Source organism: Schistocerca gregaria, chromosome X (genome assembly GCF_023897955.1).
Source record: "Schistocerca gregaria isolate iqSchGreg1 chromosome X, iqSchGreg1.2, whole genome shotgun sequence".
Taxonomy (NCBI): Eukaryota; Metazoa; Arthropoda; class Insecta; order Orthoptera; family Acrididae; genus Schistocerca; species Schistocerca gregaria.
The window spans coordinates 127,371,129-127,393,998 of record NC_064931.1 but is presented as its reverse complement, the minus strand read 5'-3'; the positions used below and the strand labels follow the sequence as shown (position 1 = coordinate 127,393,998).

The 22,870-nt window shown below is 43.5% G+C and overlaps 1 protein-coding gene across 2 annotated transcripts in view; it reads right to left on the bottom strand.

Annotated features, from left to right (window-relative positions):
• Positions 1-3,964: 3,964 nt before the first annotated feature.
• The window catches only part of LOC126299556 (uncharacterized), a 132,421-nt gene continuing 113,515 nt past the window's right edge, over positions 3,965-22,870 (bottom strand). For both annotated transcript variants that reach the window (XR_007552826.1, XM_049991551.1), the window contains one exon: positions 3,965-4,099. Coding sequence is in view for 1 of the 2 variants with exons in the window: in XM_049991551.1 (XP_049847508.1) it covers positions 4,072-4,099 (28 nt within the window). In the remaining variant the exon portion in view is untranslated. The remainder of the gene's footprint in view (positions 4,100-22,870) is intronic.

Genomic DNA, 22,870 nt, shown 5'->3' with positions numbered 1-22,870 from the left:
ATTTAGAAGCAATGAGGCGTGCTGTGTGGGCAAATTTTTTCCACAAACTATCCACTGACAAAATACCAATGCACAGTCTGTGTCGGAAAGACAATTGGTGTAAGTTCAACAACAGAAGTGGGAAGTATACACATAAACACTCATTGCCAGAACCTGTTATGAATGCAATTAAGCCAACATTCAGGTTTCTTGCAGATCCTGATTTATTGAGGAAGTGTCTTCACAGAAAGACACAAAGTGCAAATGAACGCCTCAGTAATTTAATTTGGATTTGATGCTCAAAAAGGACATTCTGTGGACCTAAGGTACTCCAAATAGGTGTCTATGATGCAGTTTTATGTTACAATGACGGAAATAATGGCAGAATTGAGGTGCTGAAGAGAGTTGGTATGGATCCTGGTGTGTTTACAACAAAAGAATTTTACAGCATTGACGAGAGTAGGCTCAAGAAAGGTAACAGATCAGATGCAAATATAGGCCAGGCAGATTCGAAGAGGAGAGAAGAGAAACCTGGAGGATGAGGAGTATCAGAATGGAGGATTTTAAAGTTTAGGTAAACTTATTGCATGTAGAAGTATGAGAAGAAAATCTTTGAACCTCATTTTCTCTGTTTTAAATTTTTTATGTTATTAGAAGCATTTTCTCAAAAAGTATTTGCTCTGATGCTATGAAATTTTCAGGAACTGTTCACAACGTGTTGCTGTCTCCCTGGAATTAAAAAATACGAAATCCGGCAATTACATTCTGATTTTTAGATGATTGTATGTAGAAAAAAGTTAATTTTGGATATGCAAAATCAAAAACTCTGTTAATGATACAATTTGTACTATAAATTAATAACTGCAGTTCAGTGGTCTTATAACCTTCTGAGGACACTACAGTAAAATTTTCAGATTAATTGCATGATTAAAATTCGAGTTATGACTTTTTATAAAAAAGACAATAAAAATTAAAAATTCAACTTTCTTTCAATATATTAATCCTGCATATTTTACTCTATTTTTCTGTTAAAACACAGCTCTTTTTCTTTACACATGCAAAATTTTAGATATGTACATTTATAAATATGGCTGTCATTAATTTTTATATAAATGTTTACATTTTCCCTTACATCCCCCCTTAAGATCTGGATTCAGGAGGGCTCAAGTTCGTATTTGAGTCGACTATGAAAATTAGAGTTTCATTTCGCTAGATTACTGGAATGGTTGCTGCATAAGGGACGAGGCTGATTTTCAGCCTCATCTTTGTAAAATTTAAGCTTGTGGTTCGTATTTATTTATGTAGAAGTCAACAAGACGTTAAATCTTACTCTTCCTTACTCTCGAATATCACCAACAGGGCGACGGAGCTTAATGTATGCATCTGACGAACTAATCTTTTTCAGAAGTGTCACATGCTTTCAATCCTCACGAAACTGCAGAGAGTTTTGGAATTGAAAGGACGCTTGCGCAAGGTCTGGTGATATGAAACTCCAAGCTACGACTACTTTTCCCTTGCTGGTGGAAACTGTTCCACCACCAGCATTCGAACTGATAACGTCGGCGACTAAGGCTCCCACATTGCGAAACCGTTTTCGTCTTCGAATGCGGATAAAGAGACGTGTGTGACAATCAAAAATGTAGAAAAGTTTCGAAACCCACACCCTATGATACTGATGATTGTAACATCACAGCACAAGGTTTGCAACAATCATATTGTAACCTGTCTTTTGTACTTACTTCTTTTGTCTGGAGTCTTCTATGCAATAGTTTACTGGTTGTGTAACTTTATACTGCCGTCTCGTATTTTAGCGCTGCCTCTCAATCGCCAAGAAGATTATGTTTAAAGGCAGTCAAAACGGGTATGTAGCGTTCTGGTACCCCTACGAGTTTCAGTTTCCGGCTGTATCTTACTTTGGAAAATAAAGGCCCCTTACACAGACATTCAATTAGTGCACCTATCGCTAAAATGTCTGAAACTCCTAATGAAACACTAATTAGCAACGCCGTCATATGTAATCTAAGAAGCCCTCTCAACTTCTAGTGTTTTAGGTGGGAAGTTGTGCTCGTCAGACGAAAAGTTACATAGATACTCTTATTATTTTTAGAAATGTCATGTTTCTGATGTAATCTGTGGGGTTTTTCCTATAAAAATATTGTTCTAGAAAGCAGAGATTAATTTACTAATCCGTACTACGAGGGTTTCTTGTCATCTTGGCACTATGCAGCAACTTCAGAATATTGGATATAGCTACACTTAATCATGTATATCTCACATCAAATGAAATTTTATGTGGAACCTATATTCCAAATTAATTTCTATGCATTGAATGTTAGCGCCCACTTAACGTAAAGCTATATTCTGATACACTTTTCCATTACAGAAACATTTGTTATAGTCATATCTAGTGTGAAGTACACTCCTGGAAATGGAAAAAAGAACACATTGACACCGGTGTGTCAGACCCACCAAACTTGCTCCGGACACTGCGAGAGGGCTGTACAAGCAATGATCACACGCACGGCACAGCGGACACACCAGGAACCGCGGTGTTGGCCGTCGAATGGTGCTAGCTGCGCAGCATTTGTGCACCGCCGCCGTCAGTGTCAGCCAGTTTGCCGTGGCATACGGAGCTCCATCGCAGTCTTTAACACTGGTAGCATGCCGCGACAGCGTGGACGTGAACCGTATGTGCAGTTGACGGACTTTGAGCGAGGGCGTATAGTGGGCATGCGGGAGGCCGGGTGGACGTACCGCCGAATTGCTCAACACGTGGGGCGTGAGGTCTCCACAGTACATCGATGTTGTCGCCAGTGGTCGGCGGAAGGTGCACGTGCCCGTCGACCTGGGACCAGACCGCAGCGACGCACGGATGCACGCCAAGACCGTAGGATCCTACGCAGTGCCGTAGGGGACCGCACCGCCACTTCCCAGCAAATTAGGGACACTGTTGCTCCTGGGGTATCGGCGAGGACCATTCGCAACCGTCTCCATGAAGCTGGGCTACGGTCCCGCACACCGTTAGGCCGTCTTCCGCTCACGCCCCAACATCGTGCAGCCCGCCTCCAGTGGTGTCGCGACAGGCGTAAATGGAGGAACGAATGGAGACGTGTCGTCTTCAGCGATGAGAGTCGCTTCTGCCTTGGTGCCAATGATGGTCGTATGCGTGTTTGGCGCCGTGCAGGTGAGCGCCACAATCAGGACTGCATACGACCGAGGTACACAGGGCCAACACCCGGCATCATGGTGTGGGGAGCGATCTCCTACACTGGCCGTACACCTCTGGTGATCGTCGAGGGGACACTGAATAGTGCACGGTACATCCAAACCGTCATCGAACCCATCGTTCTACCATCCCTAGACCGGCAAGGGAACTTGCTGTTCCAACAGGACAATGCACGTCCGCATGTATCCCGTGCCACCCAACGTGCTCTAGAAGGTGTAAGTCAACTACCCTGGCCAGCAAGATCTCCGAATCTGTCCCCCATTGAGCATGTTTGGGACTGGATGAAGCGTCGTCTCACGCGGTCTGCCCGTCCAGCACGAACGCTGGTCCAACTGAGTCGCCAGGTGGAAATGGCATGGCAAGCCGTTCCACAAGACTACATCCAGCATCTCTACGATCGTCTCCATGGGAGAATAGCAGCCTGCATTGCTGCGAAAGGTGGATATACACTGTACTAGTGCCGACATTGTGCATGCTCTGTTGCCTGTGTCTATGTGCCTGTTGTTCTGTCAGTGTGATCATGTGATGTATCTGACCCCAGGAATGTGTCAATAAAGTTTCCCCTTCCTGGGACAATGAATTCACGGTGTTCTTATTTCAATTTCCAGGAGTGTAAATAGCACTACAGATGTCATTGAATCATACCATTCTTCTTTTATAGCACTAGTAACAGCTATGTTCCAGATAGTACTGTATATCGCTGGAAATTCTGTTACATAAGAAGGTTGGTTGAAGGGTGGCATAGTACAATAATGCAAGTTTTGATTCTTTAATTTATTTGTGCATTTGTGAATTATTTCAGATTACATTGTACATAGATAGTGAGTAAATATGGTGCAAATACGTTTCTTGGTCCAGTGACTGTCCTAGTTTAGACCACCAGATGGCTTCTTGCTGAAAAAGAAAGATGTGTTTTAGGATTAACAGGGTACTTGAGTTTAAAGCGAGTGACACATTTCACAGCAATATTTTAAATATCTACGAGCTGGTATTGGAATAAAAGAACAAAAGATTACAGTCGCATTTATTTCTATTACTCTTAAGTACTGGAAAGTTCTCCCAATTAAGGTGGAGCTCTTAACAGAGATTAGAATTTTACGCCAGATGTATTCTGCTGATTACTAAGAAAAGGCATCGTCAGTGACCTGATACAACATTTTACCCTTGAGCAGTGTTTTGTACTTTTTTATATTTTCCGTTATGTACATATACATATGTGACATCGTGCTGCGAACTGTGTCGAACATTTCTTCTACGCTGGTAGTGTCACGGTGGTGTGGTGTAGACAGATCAAAAGGGGAAGGGACAAATATAATGAATTGGTGTACTGATGAACGTAAAGGTTGTTGCATGAGTAAACATAAAAATATCAACAATCCATCAAATGCCTGCCAAAACGTGACGCCACATTCTGTGAACGTGCACTTGTCCACATCATATTTTGTTTTTAACAAGAGATCGAAAAGGAACAGACTTGCTAGCAGTAATTCGAAAACAGAAACGATAATTTTCTTAAAAATTAACAGAGGAACCTAATTGCTTTAAATCTCCTAATAGCTACAGACGTAAGCAACACGAAGTTTAAGAAAACTGCAGAACATTAATCGTAGCTGAAACGTATTACCATGTGAGCGAGCACGCTTTTGTGAAACAGGGCATAATTATCCCGCTCTTTTGTTCACTTGCATGCCAGACGAGAGTGAATAATGCCACTGTAAATGAGTAGTACCAAATTCATACCGTACTTACCGTACTGAAACGTGAAGGTATTTTTCTGTGTTCAATGTCTATTCTGTACATCACAACGGAGCAAGAAATGTCGAAAATCAGAATATAAGATGGCAACTAGAAAAGTGCTAAAATTATGTTGTTTGTATGGCGGTACCTGTTGGGCACAATGTAAGCCAAATGTCACCTTGATCTGCGGATTAATTTTGTTAACAGGACTTTGGTAAGCAGTAAGAGAGATAGAGATAGAGAGAGAGTGTGTGTGTTCGAACGCTTCAACAAGAAATTCCGTGTCATAAATTTTATGCTGGACCACCAGATAAAAATAATTCTGGAACATAACAGACCTTCCACCACAGTTCAGTTATTATCTGAAAGATTGGCTTGTAGACCTTAAATAATATCCATTAGAAGTACCTATGAAATCACACCCAAAACTGTTAATATAATACACCAGCCCAAAAAGGAGCCTTAGCAATGGGAAAACTGTGTAATCTGAAGTGCTAATTTGTAGAATTTCCACAGTATTCACAATACTTGGCAACCTATGACTTCTAAATCTTCCTATACATATCTAACTTTGTGGGTAGAAATTGTTTTGAGTTCAGAGAAATTACAACTACTGTAGATAGGTATTTTTTTAGACATTTTAGAAATGCGCTTCAGAGATTCAGTCTACTCCCTGAAAAATTTAAGGACGAAATTCATCAACTTAAAACTGGTCGTTTTCGAAAAATATGCACAGTTTCATCCAATCAACACAGTCATTCACAGCCAGGTCGAGAAACCACCTCCACAGCCTCTTCATAATATAATGCTATGGTGCCATAGTTAAAAATCTAATAATTGTCTGCTGATAAGGAGGACTACATTCTAAAAAGCCATGTATCGTGGAGCAGATATCTAACATGGTTTAAGAACCCGAAAAGCTTAAATAAATGGAACGCTAGATCAGTAATTAACTTCCAACTTTGACAACTCTCAGGATGTAATGCACCGTAATATTTCAGTAGCTGAACTTTGCTCCATAGTATTTGCGGATGTGTAGCGTTTCTGTCATGATTTCGATTAAATTTTTCAATATTTAAATTACTTGATAATGCGTAACGTCACTTAATATGTGCTAAGATGAACGTATTCTAAGATGTTATGCATAATTATCAGAAATACAGGGGAGAGCTTCACTTAGCCCAAGAAGAAATGGGTCATTGGTGGAGACATTAGGACGACAACGTAAACTTCCGAATTGTTTTTCAACATTCCATAAATTGTTGAGCAAAAATAGATATGATAGGAGTAATACGAGGGCTATCCACAAAGTACATTACGTTTTGGAATTAAAAATAAATAAAGTATTGGAAATTTTTTAAATTATTTACCGATGAAAGCCACACTTAAATACTAGTTTTCTACATAGTTGCCATGTTAATTAAGGAACTTATCGTAGCAATGGACGAGCTTGGAAATTCCTTCGTCGTAAAATTCGGCCGCCTGCGTCTTCAACCACGTAGTTGAGCAGTAACCCGGTAGAAATACGATTTTTGTGGATTTCCTGGAAAGAGGCACTACAATAAACTCTCAAAGGTATTGCCAAACTCTGCAAAACCTCAGAAGAGCAATACAAAACAAGCGCAGGGGAAAACTAGGGTTCAAAGATCTTGCTGATTCACGACGACGCCCTGGCCCACACGGCAAATGCCACTCGTGAAGTTCTCGAATCTTTTAAGTGGGAGTTGTTTCCTCATCCGCCGTACAGTCCCGAACTGGCACCGAGCGACTTCCACTTATTCCCAGCAATGAAGAAGTGGTTGGCTATGCAGCGTTTTGATGACGACGCACAGCTTCAAGAAGAGGTAACCACGTGGTTGAAGGCGCAGGCGGCCGACTTTTACGACGAAGAAATTTCCAAGCTCGTCCATCGCTACGATAAGTGCCTTAATTTAAATGGCAACTATGTATAAAAGTAGTATTTAAGTGTGGCTTTCATCTGTATATAATAAAAAAAATTCCAATACTTTATTTATTTTTAATTCCAAAACGTAATGTACTTTGTGGATAGCCCTCGTACAACTGTGTAAACTATAAAATGAGCATGAAGCAGCTAGGGATTAATATGTTGAAGAAAATGAGCAGTGCATAAAAGAAACAATCATAACGCTTCTTAGTGGAGTGTGGTGGGGGTAGAACAACACTGCAGTATGCTATCAATGCCACATTGACACACTGACACATGCAGCCTACAGCCACACCAGAGGGTACTCTCAGACTCCAAATAAAAATTACGAGTGTTCAATTACCTGAGACAATGTTTGCCAGTAATGTAAAAGTCTCGACGAGAATCATGGCTGCTTTTCATACTACAATGTAGTTGAAGTGTACCGACACCATCTTTAAAGTCACTCTACTTCGTCAAAGATACTAATTTTAGAAGGGGCGTTTTAACTGTGTAGCTATGGTTAATTGTTCCGGTAACGTTGAAAGGCGCCAGTCAATCCACCTTCCGTGTGATTTTGTAGTTTTATCAAGTTCTGCACAATGCCGTTTCTCTGCTTGTGTTTTCTCATGTTTGTAGCATGCAAGGAGAGAAGATCACTCTGGGAACCGAACTGACTGATTTCTGTATTCATTTTTATTATGTTTGATATTCAGCACTCTGTTAAATATACATGGATGATCCTAAAGATAGACGACTGCTAGCTAGCTTGTATGAATGTATGAACGTGGGGGTAATTGCAAACGCATACACATTGGTGAATTCAGGTGGACGTTTTCAGTTCTGCTTTGTAGCAGGGCCTGCGAATGGTCGTCTAATTTAATTTGACGAAGGTGGCTTGCAAGGCCTAGCTGGGGGGGAGGGGGGGGATGGGGGGGGGGGGCGTTTATCTGCCTGGACCTTCTTAATCGTATGGCCACGCGATTTGTCTCCTCAGTTGCATGCACAAGGCAAGCGCTTGCTCAAATTTTAGATGTTGAACCTATGAAAAATTTTGAGCGAAGGAACCAGACATTGCTTCTCCCACCTTCTGTTTGGAGTAGACACCTGTTACTGCTGAAAAATCCGTTGTGTCAAGAGGTCAGTTCACCCCCTCCCAGTTTCTTTCTGTCTCTGAGCACGAAGGTTAGGCAGATTGGATTTTGTGCACAGTAGTATCTGCAGTGCAGGTGTCTAATGAGTATCTCGTGTCACTTGTATGCACACTTGGAAGGTGATTTTGGATGGGAGTTCAGTTTTTTCGTCTCAGGAATTTTCTATAACTTTGAAAGTCTTGTGTTAGAAGTACATGGTGTTTGAAAAAGAACTCTCTAGTTTCAAGTATAAATTTAATGGGTAAATTAACGAAAAATTACATCAATGAGTACATATCATGAAAGAGAATTCCTTCAAGTTTTGTTTAATGTTAGTAGACTGCAAAGTGGGATCCATTTGTTGTCCTGCACACGTCGAGATGATATTCCACTTCTCGCTACGTGTCCACCAACATTTCAGGTGTAACTGTCTATTTGGGGAAAGACGTACTCTGTCAACATTTCACAATATACATCCCCCTTTAATTACTTTTTCGACAAAAATGAAAGGACCAAGAACACAACCTTCCATCATACTGCACCAGACATTCATTTTGGGAGAGTCATGTTGAATAACTTCATGTGGATGCTCTGCCCCCCCCCCCCCTCCCCCAATTCCACATTTATGAAGATTAACTGCTCCACTGACATGAAATGAGCCTGCTCGTAAAAGAGAATCTCTTTTAAAAAATTGACTTCAACATCAATTCTGTGTGGAAGGTCAACAGCAAACTCATAGCTTTTGATTTTATCAGTGGGTTTTATTTCATGTAACAGTTCAATCTGTAGGTGCGCAACTTAAGTCTTTTACTCACAACATCATACACAGTACCTTTAGGTACTCCTAATTGTAGATTACGTCTGGCAAAGACTTCTTCGGACATCGAACACACGAAACACGGATCTGTTCAACAATAACTTCAGAAGTTCTCAGTCTACCTGGTGATTTTGCTTTTAAAACACTACCAGTTTCCTTGAAAGACTTTAGCCAATTACGGATAGTTTTTGCTGTAGTGGTTCACCACCATGCTGACGTCTAAAATTACATTGCACTGTTATAACCGGCTCAGTTTTCACAACCCAGACAACTCACTTGGCTTTCTGTTGCGGAGTACACATTGTTGCTGAGTTGCTCTGCACTGCACTGCACACACACCTGGACTGAACTGAGGGAACAGAGGGAAAAAACAGCACCGGTGCCGTCTCAAGGTCAAGCAGACCTGCCAACTACAGGGAAGCCAACAAACTTGGAGAGTTGATGAACCAAACACCACAAACTAGAATAGTGTATGTCCATTTGTACAGATTCTAGGACACATTAAAACTAGGGAGTTCTATTTCAAACACACTGTATTAAGTGGTTCTCACGAGTGATAATTTTGCTGTCGCTTGACTAGATTCAGATGGGGGCTGCTTTGTTTTTTATCCAGTCATGATTCACCTCATGCGTCACGATCCCGATGAAGTATTGTGCTGTTCGCTGGAAGTCACATGCCAGTTTTGATGACTCAACCTTTACTGAAATATGGTGAACCTTTGTGTCTGAGCACATGCGCGTCCACGTTGCGTTCTTTTGAGTAATGATGATTAATACAGAGGGGTCCAAAAAAATGTATCCACTGTTTAAAAGTCCATAACTGGCAAACTAACTGACGGAGTTGTCTCATCTTTGTTAGTGTAATAGTTTGTAGTTCCGGCAGTCGCCACACAAGCGTTGTATTGCGTTGTTTTGTTTTGTTAGATGACAGTCGCCAGATAGTCAGTGTTTTGCTCTTAGTTGCACCTAGTTACTCGAGTAAACATGGCTGGCGCAAGGCTTACAGACGATGAAAGGAAGCCAGTTTTGAAGTGGTATTTTAAGTACGAAAACATTAATGAAGTTCAACGGCAATGGCGACATGAGTATCAAACAGAGCCACCGACACGTTTAACCATTCGTCGCATTCGAGACAAATTTGAAGCCGAAGGCTGTGTTAAAGATGTACCCAAACAACGATCTGGACGACCTGTAACGATAACAAGTCCAGCTAACTCCCTTCGTGTGTTACAACAATTCACTCGCTCACCACAGAAGTCTGTGAGACAGTGTACCGGTGAAACTGGAGTGAGTCGCTCAAGTGTTCGGCGAATTTTGAAGACAGCAAAGTGGATGTGCTACATCCCACGATTGCTACACGCAATGAACGAGGACGACCCAGATCGTAGAATGGAGTACTGCGAGTGGTTTACTAACATGGTGCGCAACGATGAAGAGTTTGCAGAGATGATTGTGTGGTCTGATGAGGCACAGTTCAAACTCAATGGTACAGTAAATCGCCACAATTGCCTCTACTGGGCAGCCGAAAATCCGAATGTCCATGCAGACAAAGCCGTGAATTTGCCAGGAGAAAATGTGTGGTGTGGGTTGTCTTACCGGGTCTTGATTGGGCCATTCTTCTTTGACGGCACAGTTACCGGTGAGGTGTACCTTCAGAAGCTACAGACATCCATTTTACCTGCCATCCGAGACTTGTATGGAGACGGAAGAGTTTACTTTCGACAAGACGGTGCCCCAGCCCACTACCAAAATCGTGTTAGGGCATATCTCGACGAAAATCTACAAGGAAGATGGATATGCCGTAAAGGTGCTGTGGAGTATCCACCACGTTCCCCAGACCAAACTCTTCTGGACTTTTACCTGTGGGGAACACTAAAGTACGTCGTTTATCGACAAAAGCCACGCACATTGGATGAACTTCGAGAATCCATCGTACATTCATGTGCAAATATCCAACTGAACACGTTGCAGTCAGTAGTTCGTGCTGCAGTTCGGCGGCATCGTTTGTGTGTGGCTGTTAATAGTGATCATTTCTAACACCTACAGTGATATCTTTAAATGGACTTTAAGCTACACTTTCATAAAAAAGGAGACAACTCCGTCAACTAGTTTGCAAGTTATGGACTTTTAAACAGTGGATGCATTTTTTGGACCCCTCTGTATGACAAACGGCTTCCCCTTACAGAAATATAGTGTTAGGATTTTGTAATATTAAATGTTATCTGAAGTTGAAGAGTCTACTACAGTTTTTAAATAAATGTCAAGTTGGAATCAACCAAGTTCGTTAAACTTATCCCCAATGAGCAAATGTTATCCACCTCCTGTGGTGATTAACCTCATTCATCCTGTATTAGGAAGCATTTATTGAAGCTCATTACCTGATCGGTTGATGTGCAGTCCTGTAGTTAAATTTCCGTCACGCCATTTTTTGTAATAGAATACAGGGCCAAATTATTAGATTGGTGCATAAGCTCGTAGCGTGTTTCCTTAAGTTTAATGAAACCAACAGTTACACATAACAAAGACATTAGTCATCGGTAGTACCGGGTGATGAAAAAGTCAGTATAAATTTGAAAACTGAATAAATCACGGAATATTGTAGATAGAGAGGTACAAATTGACACACATGCTTGGCATGACATGGGGTTTTATTAGGAAAAAAAATACAAAAGTAGACAAAATGTTCGCTAGATGGCGCTTCATCTTATCAGAATAGCAATAATTAGCATAACAAAGTAAAACAAAGCAAAGATGATGTTCTTTACAGGAAATGCTCAATATGTCCCCCATCATTCCTCAACAATAGCTGTAGTCGGGGAATAATGTTGTGAACAGCGCTGTAAAGCATGTCCGGAGTTATGGTGAGACATTGGCATCGGATGTTTTCTTTCAGCATTCCTAGAGATGTCTGTCGATCACGATACAATTGCGACTTCAAGTAACGCCAAAGCCAATAATCGCACAGACTGAGGTCTGGGGCCAAGCATGACGAAAGTGGAGGCTGAGCACACGATCATCACCAAACGACGCGCATCTGTCGGACATTTTGTGAACTTTGTTTTTTTTTCTTTGGTACTAATAAAACCCCATGTTATTCCAAGCATGTGTGTAAATTTTTACCTGTCTATCAACATTATTCCGTGGATTATTAAGTTTTCAAATTTATACTGACTTTTTCCTCCCTATGAACCGTGGACCTTGCCGTTGGTGGGGAGGCTTGAGTGCCTCAGCGATACAGATGGCCGTTCTCGGGTACGTTGACATGGATCATTGTGGATTGATACGTTTAAACGATCTTCATCAAACCCCAAAGATCTTTCTGAACGTGGAGAGTCACTAATGTCAACACGATCCTCGTTAAAACGAGAAGACTGTTTTCTTACTGTTCTCTGTCTAATGGCATTATCCCCATACATGTAGCAAATGGTTCTGTTTGTCTCCGCTGCTATCACTCCTCTATTGAAGTCAAGCAGAAGGATATTTCGGAAATGTTCCGATTTCTCAACATGGCACTCCATTTTCTAGCGTCGACAGCTCCAGTCACTATCTCCAAATGACGATATGTAAACTCAAATAGGAACAGTGAACTACAAATAAAAATGACAATCGATGAATAAACCCGTAGCGACAAGAATACCAACATGCTAAACAAAAACGCTACGAACTTATGCACTAACTTAATGAATTAATGGTTATGTGACTTCAGACGGCTTGGCATTCAGTGGGAGTTAACAAATGGTAAGCACTGTCTTGTTCAATACGAAGTTCATAGATACAAAATATCCATGTTATGTGGCGAAAGTTCGTCCCACCGAAGCACCTATTACCGATATTTAGACACTGTCAATAAACAGTGAGCTACTTTACTGTTAGCGTATTTTCTTGAATGCAGTTGACTTCGCGCATAGAAATACAAGCGAATCTTCAATTTACGTCTTTATTCCCTACTACAAAATCTGGGAGCACTGTGTCCCACCTTTCCGAACTCTTTTTCAGAAGGAGTCAACTGGTGTTGAGCAGTTGGGAAGTTAGCAGGTAGCACATCTGCTGGAGTCGACTTGCCTAGCACAGCACTGAAATGAAATCGTAAAGTTGATGAACTGTTAACACCATCACAGTACTGCCTTTCTTGATTATATAACTCTGCCATACTAACTGTTAATTCACTGCTGGTACATGCATTAGTAAATACTTTCTTTTTCTTTCAGTAACTTTAATTTTGACCAAACTTCTTCTAAGCAGTTGAGAATTGATTTTCGTAGTTGATGGTGGATGTGTTCTTAGTGGCCGATTGAATTGATGTAGACTAGTAACATGTGTATCAAATATTTCCATTACGAAGATACCACGTTTTACGTCATTGTCAACTGCAAGCAGTGATTTATAGTTCCCTGTTTTAACGTCTAACAGACCTGGTAGGAAATACTGCAAAATGACACTAACTGTCGATATTGTATATTCTGTCGCAGAGCAAACGATCAGTAGCAGCTGCTCTCATTGACACACCCACTTCCTAACCCTAAATATGCGCTCTGTTTACTTTAATACTGATTGGTGCAAATCGCATGCTAATCCCACCTGTGAACCAGTAGATATTTGAATTTTAATTGACTGAATACATCAGAATTCCCTGGAGTGTGTGACACTCACGCCCGACCATTGTAGCGCTGAGAGCCGCCAAGCACCTGGTAAAAATGCGTCTCGTGTGGTGGGGTCGAAGCAAAGCATTAAGAGGGTTCTGGGGTCTCGGCGCAAGTGATAACTACCAGAAACTATCGGGATGATGTTGATTCCGCAGCTGTTGAATGTTATTAATTTCACACAACCGGTTTCGGCTGTATATTCTACATCGGGGCTCCGTTCGAAGCGGGTGTCATCGTTGAAGACAATTCTACTCCAGTCAATGGGGTTGCTGGCCGAAGACTTGTCTTGAGACGCCCCGGACAGTGGTGGGATACCAGTATGACTGTCGCTTGCCATACGGCCAGAAACCACGAGCAATGGTCTGGGATGCCATTTACTTTCATATTAGGATCCCTTTTGTTGTCATCAGCGGCAGGCTTACAGCACAGCGGGAAGTCGACGATATTCTTCGTCCTGCTTTGTTGCCATTCATGGCAAACCATCCTGGGCATATACACTACTGGCCATTAAAATTGCTACACCAAGAAGAAATGTAGATGATAAACGGGTATTTATTGGACAAATATATTATACTACAACTGACATGTGATTACATTTTCACGCAATTTGGGTGCATAGATCCTGAGAAATCAGTACCCAGTACAACCACCTACGGCAGTAATAACGGCCTTGATACACCTGGGTATGCAGTAAAACAGAGCTTGGATGGCTTGTACAGGTACAGCTGCCCATGCAGCTTCAACACGATACCACAGTTCATCAAGAGTAGTGACTGGCGTATTATGAGGAGCCAGTTGCTCGACCACCATTGACCAGACGTTTTCAGTTGGCGAGAGATCTGGAGAATGTGCTGGCCAGGGAAGCAGTCGAACATTTTCTGTATCCAGAAAGGCTCGTACAGCATCTGCAACATGCGGTCGTGCATTATCCTGTTGAAATGTAGGGTTTCGCAGGGATCGAATGAAGGTTAGAGCCACGGGTCGTAACATATCTGAAATGTAACGTCGACTGTTCAAAGTGTCGTCAATGCGAACAAGAGGTGACCGAGACGTGTAACCAATAGCACCCCATACCATCACGCCGGGTGATAGGCCAGTATGGCGACGACGAATACAAACTACCAATGTGCGTTCATCGCGATGTCGCCAAACAAGGATGCGAAAATCATGATGCTGTAAACAGAACCGAGAGTCATCCGAAAAAATGACGTTTTGCCATTCGTGCATCCAGGTTCGTTGTTGGGTACACCATCGCAGGCGCTCCTGGCTGTGATGCAGCGCCAAGGGTAACCGCAGCCACAGTCTCTGAGCTGATAGTCCATGCTGCTGCAAACGTCATCGAACTGTTCGTGCAGATGGCTGTTGTCTTGCAAACGTCCCCATCTGTTGACTCAGGGATGAGACGTGGCTGCACGATCCGTTACAGCCCTGGGGATAAGATGCTTGTCATTTTGACTGCTAGTGATACGAGGCCGTTGGGATCCAGCACGGCGTTCCGTATTACCCTCCTGAACCCACCGATTCCATATTCTGCTAACAGTCATTGGACCTCGACCAACGCGAGCAGCAATGTCGCGATACGATAAACCGCAATCGCGATAGGCTACAATCCGACCTTTGTCTATGTCGGAAACGTGATCGTACGCCTTTCTCCTCCTTACATGAGGCATCAACAACGTTTCACCAGGCAACGCCGGTGAACTGCTGTTTGTCTATGAGAAATCGGTTGGAAATTTTAATGGCCAGTATTGTATTTTGAGGCAGATAATGCCCGTCCGTACACGACGAGAGTTTCTACTGCTAGTCTTTGCGGTTGCCAAACCCTACATTGGCCAGCAAGGTCGCCGGATCTCTCCCCAGTTCAAATGGTTCAAATGGCTCTCAGCACTATGGGACTTAACATGTGAGGTCATCAGTCCCCTAGAACTTAGAACTACTTAAACCTAACTAACCTAAGGACATCACACACATCCATGCCCCAGGCAGGATTCGAACCGGCGACCGTAGCGGTCGCGCGGTTCCAGACTGCAGTGCCTAGAACCGCTCGGTCACTACGGCCGGCTCTGTCCAGTTAAGAACGTTTGGGGCATTAGGGGCAATCCCTACCAAACGTCTCTGGATTTTGACGATCTAATGTGTCAGTTGGACAGAATTTGGCATAATGTCCCTCAAGAGAACATCCAACAACTCTATCAATTGATGCCAAGCCGAATAAATGTTTGCATAAGAGCCAGAGCTACGCCAACGCACTATATACTTGCTCAGTTTGTGAAGATCTTTCTCTTGAGTAGTCCGCCCCCAAAGCTCAGTGGTCAGCGTGACGAATTGCCGTCCTACGGGCCCGGGTTCGATTCCCGGCTGGGTCGGAGATTTACGCTCATGGACTGGGTTTTCTGTTGTCTTCATCATAATTTCATCTCCATCCGGCGCGCAGGTCGCCCAATGTGGCGTCGAATGTAATAAGAGCTGCACCAAGGAGAATGTGGCGGCGAATGTAATACACTACTGGCCATTAAAACTGCTACACCACGAACCGACAGGAAGAAGATGCTGTGATATGCAAATGATTAGCTTTTCAGAGCATTCACACAAGGTTGGCGCCGGTGGAGACACCTACAACGTGCTCACATGAGGAAAGTTTCCAACCGATTTCTCATACACAAACAGCAGTTCACCGGCGTAGCCTTGTGAATCGTTGTTGTGATGCCTCGTGTAAGGAGGAGAAATGCGTATCATCACGTTTCCGACTGTGACAGAGGTCGGATAGCCTATCGCGATTGCGGTTTATCGTATCGCGACATTGCTGCTCGTGTTGGTCGAGACCCAATGACTGTTGGCAGAGTATGGAATCGGTGGGTTCAGGAGGGTAATACGGAACGCCGTGCTAGATCCCAATGGCCTCGTATCACTAGCAGTCGAAATGACAAGCATCTTATCCCCACGGCTGTAACGGATCGCGCAGCCACGTCTCATCCCTGAGTCAACAGATGGGGACGTTTGCAAGACAACAACCATCTGCACGAACAGTTCGATGATGTTTGCAGCAGCATGGACTATCAGCTCGAATACCATGACTGCGTTTACCCTTGACGCTGCATCAGAGACAGGAGCCCCTGCGATGGTGTACCCAACGACGAACCTGGGTGCACGAATGGCAAAACGTCAATTTTCGGATGAATCCAGGATCTGTTTACAGCATCATGATGGTCGCATCCGTATTTGGCGACATCGCGGTGAACGCACATTGGTAGTTTGTATTCGTCGTCGCCATACTGGCTTATCACCCGGCGTGATGGTATGGGTTGCCATTGGTTACACGTCTCGGTCACCTCTTGTTCGCATTGACGGCGCTTTGAATAGTGGACGTTGTATTTTAGATGTGTTACGACCCGTGGCTCAACCCTTCATTCGATCCCTGCGAAACCCTACATTTCAGCTGGATGATGCACTACCGCATGTTGCTGGTCCTTCACGGGCCTTAGTAGATACAGAAAATGTTCGAGTGCTGCCCTGGTCACCACATTCTCCAGATCTCTCACCAACTGAAAACGTCTGGTCAATGGTGGCCGAACAATTGGCTCGTCACAATACGCCAGTTGCTACTCTTGATGCACTGTGGTATCGTGTTGAAGCCGCATGGGCAGCTTCATCTGTACACGCCATCCAAGCTCTTTTAGACTCAATGCCGAGGTGTATCAAGGCCGTTATTACGGCCTGGGGTGGTTGTTTTGGGTACTGATTTCTCAGGATCTATGCACCCAAATTGGGTGAAAATGTAATCATATGTCAGTTCTAGTATAATATATTTGTCCAATGAATACCCGTTTATCATCTGCATCTCTTCTTGGTGTAGCAATTCTAATGACCAGTAGTGTAAGACTTGCACCATGGCGGCCGGACCTGCTCCGCAAAGGGCCTCCCGGCCTTGACGCCAAACGCTCATGTCCATTTCTTGAATAATTTCGGTCAATTTTCCTGAAACTATGATCATTTGTTTGTCTGTACATGTAAATCACAGCTACAGATTTCCGTCCCATTCGGATAATTCTTTCATGGTGTGTCTTTTTCCTCTTCTTCTTAGAGCGTGTCTCTTAACATTGGGCATATTCAGGTACACTTGATATTGACTTAATGTAAAGGCCGAAACACGTTGTGTGAACTTCATAAAGTACTAAAAAATCAACTGTAGCGGCTTTTCCTTAACCACTAGAAAAAATTAAAAGTGAGACACTGTGCGTGGGGACAGACACACCTTAGAAACAGGTGGTTGGACTCGTCTCAAGAGTTGAGAGTTGGGAGAAACAAAAGTAGTCCATATGTTTGTGACGAGATAGAACGCTCCTGAAATTATTTGAAGCAAAAATACTAGGGATTGGGTACTGTAGGAACCAGTGTGTAATATTATCGTAGCAAAATTGCATGTGCTCGGGTAAGTGACGGGTCTGCGGTCAGAAGCCGCTGAAACGTGTTAAGCAGGGGTCGTAGGCTTCAGGTGTTTCGAGGTTGAAAGCGTTGACAGAGGATGGACCTACAGCTGACTAAAGTTCTACCTCAGGGGCCGAATAAGCTTTTTGATCTTTCATCTCAAGTTGGCAAAGATAAAATCTGAACAGTCGCATAGGAAGCGACTTTACTTGGTGTTTTAAGTCGTATTTTTGACTGTGAAAGTACCTGCTACGTTAGGCGTTGGGGTCGGCCGTGGTGGTCTAGCGGTTTTAGGCGCGCAGTCCGGAACCGCGCGACTGCTACGGTCGCAGGCTCGAATCCTGCCTCGGGTATGCATGTGTGTGATGTCCTTAGGTTAGTTGGGTTTAAGTAGTTCTTAGTTCTAGGGGACTGATGACCACAGATGTTAAGTCCCATAGTGCTCAGAGCCATTTGAACCATTTTTTAGACTTTGGTAGCTTATATGAACATAATTTATGTTGCGTCGTCTCTCTCCTTGCTGATCGTAAGTAGAACTATGCTTATTATCTGGTTGTGAACTTCTTCAGTGTTGTGTTGAGTAATCGCTGATGACCATTTCGGTCATGGCTGTGGGTGTCAGTTTTTATCGGCTTGGGGAATATTGCGGGTTCTTTTCCAAGTTTTCTAAGTCCAGTGCGGTAGCAGTATTATTGTAATCACCAACGGGAGTCGCCTGGGAGTTAAATTCAAAAATGTTCCGCCTCAGTCGGAAGTTAGAAACTGCCATATAAGCCACGGGAATTGTAGCGCGTGGCAATCTATTTTTGCATTTTTATTCTCCTTCTCTCTCTCTCTCTCTCTCTCTCTCTCTCTTTCTTTCTCTCTCTCTCCGTCCTTACAGGCCTCGGGAGGCCCTACGGTACTGATCGACCTGTCTGTTCGTCGAGCAAGAAATTGGATTCACATCCTTCTACAGTAAGGAGAGGGGAAATCGTACTAGTTCGATTGAGACTAGGAAAATTACGCGAGACAAAAGTCCAGTAGATACGGTACAAATCAGTGTTTAATTTCCCGAGGAGGAGGCAATAGCAACAATTACAGTGTCTGAAACCCAGGGAAGCAAACAGATTTATGAGCAGAGTGAAAGTGATCAAGCTGACGAAAGCGAAACGGACATTATGTCGAATAGTTCGATTTCTGGAACTGTGGGAGCCTTTCCACTGTGGGTTAAATAATGGCTAAAGAGAACGGAGGAAAGTGACGCAAAAGCAGAAGCAGTAGGTGTCGGGCTGAAGCAGATAGAGCAAATGCTAAAGCAGATAGAGCAAGAGCTGGTGAAGAGAGGGAAAAAGCGAAGAAAGAAAGAAAGCAGTTGTGGGAGAAGATTACAGAGTTAGAAAGGAGAAGTATTCACTTCTCTCAGGGTTGCCCAAGATAGACTGCTCCAAGCCGAGACCAAAGAGATGCAAACGACTGAAGGCATGTGCGAAGAACTTGCACAACGGTCAGTCTCGTTAGCGACCGACCTGGTGCAATTCGTTGGAATGGAAGAATTTGTTTAAATGAAACACAATATGGAAAATTTGAAAAGAAGAACTAAGCGACCGCAAGTGGCGGAACTGCTTGTAAAAGTATCAGATACAGGGTGGCGCACGAAATGTGTTACCATTTTGTTTTTGAATATAAACTTTATTGTCAATACAATCTGATAGGAACATATACTACAATGAAGAGCCATCCATGGAGATTTCTTCTAACTCAGCACATGCTCAATATGTCCACCATTTCGTTTCCTAACTTCCTTCAAAGGAACACTGAAGTTAGTGATTACCCTACGGCACATGTCTTCCGTAATTTCACTGCAAACTTGAAGAATAAGTCTTCTGAGCTCCATTAAATCACGTGGACGTTCCGGGAAAAAATTTTCCTTTAGGTACCCCCAAAGATAAAAGTCACATGGATTCAGGTCTGGACTATTGGGGGGCCAATTTTGTCCGTCATTGAAGCGACCTGGAAACCAGAGTGAAATGATCTGCATGTCGAAATGCTCGTGTAAAAACTTCAACACAGTGTTTGCAGTATGTGGGCTTGCTCCATCTTGCATGAACCACTGCGTGTTGAAGGGCAAGACAGTAGCAAGAAGCTGTGGAATGAAGCTACTGAGAAGCATACTCAAATAACCCTCGCTGTTCAGTTTCTTCAAAGAAAAAGGGTCCAATAAGTCCGGGACTGGAAATTGCTGCCCACGCTGTAATACTCAGAGCATAATGTTGTCGTTCATGAAGCACTTGTGGGTCTTCAGTGGCCCAAAAGCGTACATTTTGTTTGTAAACCACACCGTCTAAATGAAAATGCGCCTCGTCTGAAAACCAAACGATGTTGAGAGTTTCTTCCCTATCCTCCGCCTACTGAGCAAACAGTTATCTCTGCTGCTTGTGTTACTCAGTGAGCTTCTGTGCACAGCTCATCTTGTATGGGTACATATGGAGGTCACTTTTAAGAATGTGTTGAACGGAGCGTCTGGATATTCCCAGTTGCTCTGCTGCCTTTCTATACGATTTCCCGGGACTTCTCGGTACAGCAACTCGTATCGCTTCAATATTCTCCGGCGAACAAACAGGCTTAGGCCGAGGTCGCTTCATTTCCAATACTGTTCCTTCCTGTACAAATTTATCGTACAACCTGTGGATGGTCTTCTTGCAAGGGACCCATCGTGTGTTAAACTGTTGTCGATAACGCCTCTGAGTCACAACAAGGCTTTTCGTTTCATGAAAAAGTAACACAATTGCCGATCGCTGCTGTGTCGTCAGTCTTCCATTGTGAGCCATTGCTGCTTACTAGTCTCCTAGCGGCAGTATCGTGAATTACACGTCATTTCGTAACTCATTTGTTTTTCCAAGCTCTGCTGGTACTGCTGTAGAGATCCCAGCGGGATATCTATCTGAATCGTAAATTGTGAAGGAAACAATTGGTAACACATTTCGTGCGCCACCCTGTAGTAGGAATATTGTGGGTGAGGATTCACAGTCTGATAGCGTGGCACTATCCGGTACAGACACGCTAGAAACCACGAATAAAGATCCTCCCCCACAAGGAGTGCAAAATCTGGGGGAACGGCAAAGTTCGGAAACGACAGAACACAAACAATTACTTAAAAATGAGGAGGTAGTTTCAATGAAATGCGATTTTGAAAATTGGGAAAGAGAAACTGAGCGACCGCAAAAGGCGGACCCGGTTTTAAAAGTATCTGAGAATGTGAATATTGTGTGCAATGATTCACAGTCTAGCAAGGCAGCACTATCAGGTATAGAGAGAGGCTGTACTAGAGAAGTGAGTACGGATTTGGGGTCCATGTCTAGATGTGAGAGGTCATTTGATAAAAGACACTCCGTCTCGTTATCGAAAATTTTGATGCACAGTGTAGGCGGGGAACGACGTTTCGAAACCCCCGATTTAAAAATAGCCTGGTCTGTCCGAGTACACCTAAATTTTATTAGTAGCCACTTCAGTGGCGAAGTTATCGCTAGGGTGTTGCCAGTAATACAAAACAGCGCAACGAGCGTCAACTTTGAGTCCGAAACAATGTGGTGATATGATCTGTCGGCGGAACATAACGGGGTACGCTTGAGCAATATTAAAATACCACCCATTCCAGCGAAGCGTTTCCAGTCGCGCAATATGTATGTCGAGAAAATTTGTAGAAAGAATCGAGGTGTGGGTCATCCGCATAACAGCGGTGAGCAGAGCCAGTTATTATTTATATTATACTCGGTGCCCACAGAGTAAAAATGAACGCTTATTGTTGTACAAAAGAACGACTTTGAGACATTCAGATTAATTGTGTTTGACCTGGGAGGTTCCAAGCGTGAGGAGGGAGAGAAGGTGTTGCGTACGGCACGTGCCAATACGAAAACGGTTGGAGTAGCGAGCGTGGGGGAACGAATGTAGAGGAACATTGTAAAGGCAATGAGGCCATGCTTCAAAGGTGGTGTAGCAAAAAGCCACAGCAGTTTGAGGAAGAGACACCTCAGGAGTGACGGATTGCTGGCGCCGCCGATGGAGTGAGAAAATGGAGCCGTTGGTAATAATACACTACTGGCGATTAAAATTGCTACAACAAGAAGAAATGCAGATGATAAACGGGTATTCATTGGACAAATATATTATACTAGAACTAACGTGTGATTACAGTTTCACGCAATTTAGGTGCTTAGATCCTGAGAAATCAGTACCCAGAACAACCACCCCTGGCCGTAATAACTGCCTTGATACGCCTGGGCAATGAGTCTAACAGAGCTTGGATGGCGTGTACAGGTACAGCTGCCCATGTAGCTTCAACACGATACCACAGTTCATCAAGAGTAGTGACTGGCGTATTGTGACGAGACAGTTGCTCGGCCACCAATGACCAGACGTTTTCAATTGGTGAGAGATCTGGAGAATGTGTTGGCCAGGGCAGCAGTCGAACATTTTTCTGTATCCAAAAACAGGACCTGCAACGTGCGGTCGTGCATCATCCTGCTGAAATGTAGTGTTTTGCAGGGATCGAATGAAGGGTAGAGCCACGGGTCGTAACACAACTGAAATGTAACGTCCACTGTTCAAAGCGCCGTCAATGGAACAAGAGGTGAGCTTGACGTGTAACCAATGGCACCGCATTCCATCAGGCCGGGTGATAGGTCAGTATGGCGATGACGAATACACGCTTCCAATGTGCGTTCACCGCGATGTCGCCAAACACGGATGCGACCATCGTGATGTTGTAAACAGAACCTAGATTCATCCGAAAAAATGACGTTTTGCCATTAGTGAACCCAGGTTCGTCGTTGAGTACACCATCGCAGGCGCTCCTGTCTGTGATGCTGCGTCAAGGGTAACCGCAGCCACGGTCACCGAGCTGATAGTCCGTTATCCTGCAAACGTCGTCGAACTGTTCCTGCAGATGGTTGTTGTCTTGCAAACGTCCCCATGTGTTGACTCAGGGATAGAGACGTAGCTGCACGA